The sequence below is a fragment of the Argiope bruennichi genome, chromosome 4 (assembly GCF_947563725.1).
Source record: "Argiope bruennichi chromosome 4, qqArgBrue1.1, whole genome shotgun sequence".
In the NCBI taxonomy this organism is placed as follows: Eukaryota; Metazoa; Arthropoda; class Arachnida; order Araneae; family Araneidae; genus Argiope; species Argiope bruennichi.
The window spans coordinates 121,497,131-121,503,130 of NC_079154.1; the positions used below are offsets into that span (position 1 = coordinate 121,497,131).

At 25.6% G+C, this 6,000-nt stretch overlaps 1 protein-coding gene across 4 annotated transcripts in view; it reads left to right on the forward strand.

Moving 5' to 3' along the window:
• Window positions 1-5,403, forward strand: part of LOC129965826 (uncharacterized) — a 67,903-nt gene extending 62,500 nt beyond the window's left edge. For all 4 annotated transcript variants that reach the window (XM_056080039.1, XM_056080037.1, XM_056080038.1 and 1 more), the window contains one exon: window positions 596-5,403. In XM_056080039.1, coding sequence (XP_055936014.1) covers window positions 596-1,318 — 723 coding nt within the window. In that variant the 3' untranslated portion in view covers window positions 1,319-5,403. The remainder of the gene's footprint in view (window positions 1-595) is intronic.
• The last annotated feature ends 597 nt before the right edge of the window (window positions 5,404-6,000 follow it).

Sequence of the window (6,000 nt, forward strand, 5' to 3'; positions counted from 1 at the left end):
AAATGATTTGTTCATTTCCAAATTGATTGATTAGTATTTGTGTAATTTTCACTTAATGGCAGTATTTTTGCATATTTATTTCAAATAAATTAATCTAGTTTGGAATAGCTCTGAATAGAAATTGCTTTGACAGTTATTGATGCTTTCAATTAAACTCTTTCAATTAAATCTCTTATCCATAATATGATGTTCATGATTTCTTCAAGAAAAATTTTTAAGCACAAAATTTTGGCAGGCATTAAAGCTATGTTATTTTAATTAGCTGTGCATCTGTTCATACATTGTTTATATGGATTATTCTAATGAAGCCAAACCCTATGACATTAAAAACACAGATATAAATGTTTAATTTATCTATCTTCTTACTATCATGGTAGTGTAAGTTCATTCTCATATTCCTCATAAACGACAAATATATAAGACAAAATCATTCTTTCTTTGCTTATAACAATGGGAAAATGTATGAATCTATTTATTTATCAAAATTACCTAGTCCAAAAGAAATCTGAAATTTATTCTAGTTTGTAATCTAATGATTAATGTAATATTTTTATTGTGATTGTTAATTCAACTTTCCCTTTTTTTTCTCCCCCAGTTCTATGGCATTCCACCTCCAGAATATGCTCCTACACCTAGAATTATCAGTTCTTTGTCAGCATTTGAGCCTAATACAAACCGTCCTGCCCCTATCCCACTCCCTTACAATCCTAATTATGTACCTCCTTCTGTTCCTCAAGCTGGTGTGGAGTCATCTTCAAGTAGAGAATACTTAAAGGGTACAAATTCAGTCACAGAAGGAGCAGTTGGTGGTTCAAGTGATCCTCCTATTGCTGAAGCAGCTGCAAATTTCTTAGCTGCTGCTGAAGTTTTGTCTCCACCTTCAGAAACTAGAGAAAGCATCGAAGTATCCACAATTGACTCTCCATCCATATCAGAAAATTCTAGTCATCATGTACAATCTCATTATATATCTTCTACACCACCACCACCTCGCCTTAATCGATTGAACCTTCAATCGACACCATCTGGTTCATCATCATCCTTGCCTGGTTCTCCCAATTTATGCTCTTTTAGAGTTTTGAATCTTCCTAATCCTCTTAGGAAGGGACTACTTAAACAAAATTCTTCACCTTCAGAACATATTTCAGATTCACATGTTTCTACAGAGACTTCTTCCCAAATATGTTCAAGGAACAGTCCGCCCAGCACCTCAGGATCGCAAAATCAAGTTATTTCTGCTAGCCATAATAACTCTGAAAACAATCTGTCAGAACTTGCGTATGATAATCCTGGATTTGTGTCTGATTTACAAGCTTAGAGGTCTGTATATTTTTCATAGCATAGCTTGAGCTTTGTTTATTGAAATCTTTTAGCAAAAGAGAATTCAATGTAATTTAGCATCAAAGATGTGACATACTTAAGTGAAGAAATTCTGTGTCTGTTTCATAGAGACTCTTAGGTGCACTTGATTTTTATCATTGTATATCATATCTTCATATTTTTTTTTATTGCATTCTCATTAGATGTTTCTTGCTCTGTATATTTTTGATTATAAGATGAAACACTATGTGTTTCAGATTTCATTTGTTATGTACCATATATTTCCAGTTATTTTAAATTTAGAATGATGAATAGTTTTAAACAAGGAAAATAACAAAGTGCATTAGTTATGTGCCTTATTGTTATAGCTTGATGTATTTCTTCCTAGATTGCTTGCCATGAAATGTTAGATTTGAAAAATTTTATGATAGCGTAGCATATTTCACTAATAGAAATTTTAACAATGTTGTTGCAAAAATTTTATGAAAGAATTTTTTTAAAAAAATAAGTGTTCTGTTATCTCAAAATTTCTGCATTCATATCATTTGTTATTTGACACATGAAATTAATCTTTTTCATAATAAACTATATATATTATATTTAAAGTTTTGTTTTTATTAATCCTTAACAGAATATTTGTTGTATTTACTTTTTAGAAAAGTAATTATATTAATGACTCTTTAAATTAATAACATTTTTTAAAATATAAAACTGTTTGTGATCCTAAGAAGTACAAAATTACGTTTTTAAATTATTTTATTAACAGATTGGCAGAATTATATTTTATGGAATATCTTCACACTCCATTTTTTTTAAATGTAAGACAATTTAAATTATTTTGCTTTTTTTTCCCTATTAATATATGCTAAAACATGAAGAAATCAACTGTTATCTTTAAGTATATATATATTTTCAAAGCCAAAGATTCTAATTTTGTTAAATGTGTCTGTATTTTGCTATATGTATAATTAATTAAATATATAATGACTTTCTTTGGTGAATGTTAAAAAATTTCCTTTCTAAACTATTCATAGAACAACATATAATCATTAGTTATTTTTCTCATTTTAATATTTGGTTGCTTTTTAGGATAAATTAAAATTCTAATGAGAAATAAGCTTTCTATGTTTTCTTAAGTACATTCCTGGAAAATTGATGAATTTACTGATAAAAACAATTTTTTTTCTCGATTTGCAAAATTTAAGCAGCAATGTTATTTATACGTTATTTTTTGAAAAAGAAAAGAATCATATAATTTTAGCAATTTTAGAGCTGCTGTTAAGCAAAAATTTTATTTGGACTGTGTAATTTCGTAATAGATAGTTATAATATAAATTTAAAATTTATACTCAGTAGTTTTTGAGACTCGCCATTACATAATTTTTCATTTTATTTTACTACTATCAATTGAAATGCAAAGCATAATATGCTTTCTTAAAACTTTTTAAAAAATATTATTTTTTGATCAAATTTAATAAGAATGGTGCCTTTTCTTGCTGCATATTTTGCAGTTCTGTGAATCTAGTCATTAACAACAAAAAAATTATGCATGTTTTTTTAATAGAGTAAATTCTTATTTCCTTTTTTATAAATATATCATGTTTGAAAGATTTCTTTCTGTGAATATTATGTGCCTATTCGTCCTCAATTTTCTTTTCTTTTTTGTTTATGAAATTATATTTTACTGAATTCTAAGCACTTGTTGAGTTTTTGTGATTTTCTGAAGTTTTTCATAGTTTATTTTTTCATATTTAACATGGCTCTAATATATCTTACTTTATAGGAAACATGAGTAACATATGTATTTATATTTTTCCTCTGGTATGATATTGTTATTCATGCTTAATATTCTCCCCTTTTAAACTCAATAATATAAAAGACTATTATATTTTTTTGTGTTTCTACAAAATTCTAAAATATTCCTTGTTAAGCAGTTTCTTTATTGAAACACAAGATTGATTAGCTACTGCTTTATCTTAAGATGTATTTGTTGAAAATGAATTGTAATTTAAAAATTTCTGTTACAAAAGTTAAGTGCTTCTATTTTTTTTTTCCCTGAGGAAATGCAAAAAAACTTTATATAGCAATCAATTTGAATTTATCGATCATAAAAGATGGTTTAGATGACTTTTTGTAGTTTTATTAATAAATATAGAATCACAGTTGCAGAGTATAATATTTAACAGAGAGATTGAGTACAAATTTCTTTTATAACTAAATTGAATACATTTATTATGAATTCTTAACTTTTTTAGGTATTATTTTATTCTTAAACGAAAAAGATAGCAATTAAGTTATTAGTAAAGGGATTTGGGGGCATAAATTTATTAGCATACTATAAATTTTCCCAACTTCATTCATCGTCAACTTGCAAAATCACCGAGAATGGTTTTTGTTTTCAATATCATTAAAAATTAAGTTAAATCTTGTAATGATTCCCACCTAAAATTAAAAGTAGGTAATTCTTTGAATTTAGGGACAAGAGTTCTATGTTTTTAATATTGTCTAGATTATATATTGCATTAATGAAGCATTTTATATATAGCTAGGAACTAATGTATGATTAATCTTATTTGAAGTATTTCATATATATTTTAAAACTTTTTTCTGTTTAGAAGAGAGTCATAGAAGAAAAGGATTCATACAGTATATATGGATCAATTTTTTATCCATATATACCTGTACATTTAATAGCTGTTACTTATATATAAAAAAATGTATATATATTGTTGAATTCTAAAATAAATTATGCCATTCATTGAACTATTATGTTAATATAGAAGCAGTTACAGAACTACTTGAAGTTGTGATAAAATCAGTTTAATCAAACAATATTTATTCAATATTACTATTTAAATGTAAATTAGTAAAAAAAAAATTACAGTTATAAATTCTTCATATATAGGTTGTGGCTACCAAATTAAAAGGGGTAGCTTTGATTTTATTTTAAATTTTGGTTTGAACAGATTTCACAGTTAATTAGAATTCTAACTTGTTTTATAAGTGTTATATTTTTTCAGGATTTTGAAATAATGGATAATAAAAAAGAGAATGTGATTATCAATCAAATTTGTACTCATAATTTTATTTTTATTCATATCATCTATTTAAACAATCTTTACAAGATGTTTCAAGTGTAATACTTAAAAATATATGAATACAAATATGTATATTTCTATTTGTGAGGTATGAATCATAAATTGTTCTGTTTCATGTTTCAGTGAATGTTTGCATATTTTGTTGCATAAAAAAAGTATGAGGAATGTTATTTTTCATTCTAGTTACTATTAATTGTTAACACTAATTTATTTGAAAATGCAGTAGATTATGAGATAGCTATGAAATATCTCTTCGAGTCACTAACATACCTCAAAATTTTTAGTACTTTAACAAGAATAATATCCTACCAAACTATTTGATATTTTATTTTTGTTACTTAAGTTTATTATATTTAGGTTCATAAAAGTTTTATTGTAAGTTATTCATGATGATATATTTGCTCTTATCTTTAATGTGATGTTTCAGAATAAAATATCTTTATTTCAGAATGAAGTAGCCAACTAATCAAAAGACTTACATACTCATAAAAATTATTCACTTGCCTTCATAGCATTTTATCCTGAATAATACTCGACAGATTTCACTAGTTATTTAAAGGTATGAATTAAGTATTTTCCATTCCTAGAAACTAAACATTAATATTGAGCTTTTTCATTATAGTTTATTATGTGGGACCAAACTTGATAAGTGAAAAATAACTTCGGTGCAAACAAAAGTTGTAATGTATATTCATATAAATATTTTAACATAGAATTTTTGTAAACTGTATTATGCAATCAAAACTGTTTTTAGCAAAAAATGCATCAGAATTATTCTATATTTTAATTTATATTGTAATTTTGTGTGAAAATACTCAGGTTATTTCTCAAAGTTAAATATTTTTATTACATCTCTGCCTAGTCCAAAGAAACTATGATTTGAACCCTATATGTATGTAATAAAGTATATGAAATGTAAGCTAATGAATAGAATAGAATTGCTTAACATATATAGCTTGCCACAATAAAAGATTTATTAAACCCATTCAGTTGTATTTTTATTCTTTTTTAGTATCATTATTGATTGATAAATGGTAATGATAATTAATAAATGAGAATATGATTGTAACACTATTTTATTTTTAAGTATTAAAATATATTCCATAACTAGCACACTCTTTAAAATAAAATGTACTTAGTGCAAAATTTTTGCATTTTTATTGTTAAATTAAAATTATTCACAGAGTTATTAGAATTACAGTATTTTGATTTCAGAGTATTGTTGAGATATATCTGATGTCAAAGAATATCAAATATCAGTGGTGTACATTTCAAAACATGGAGAAACAAATGATGCACAAAATGATGAAAAATCATAGGAACTTCAGATGTTAACTGTGTTATTTTAAATTATTTGTATTTTAAACGAAGTAAATGAAGAGAATATCAAGAATTCATACATTCTATTACTCCGAAGCGCCGTGCAAAATATAAACTAATAATCGATAGAATATATTAATCGTAGACCGATCCTCAAATTGTGAAGGAAACTTTTAGAACATAAAGCGCAATCGTATCATATGGCATTTAGAGCGCATGAAATGACCACATAGGTATTTAGAATTATTTTATAAATATATTC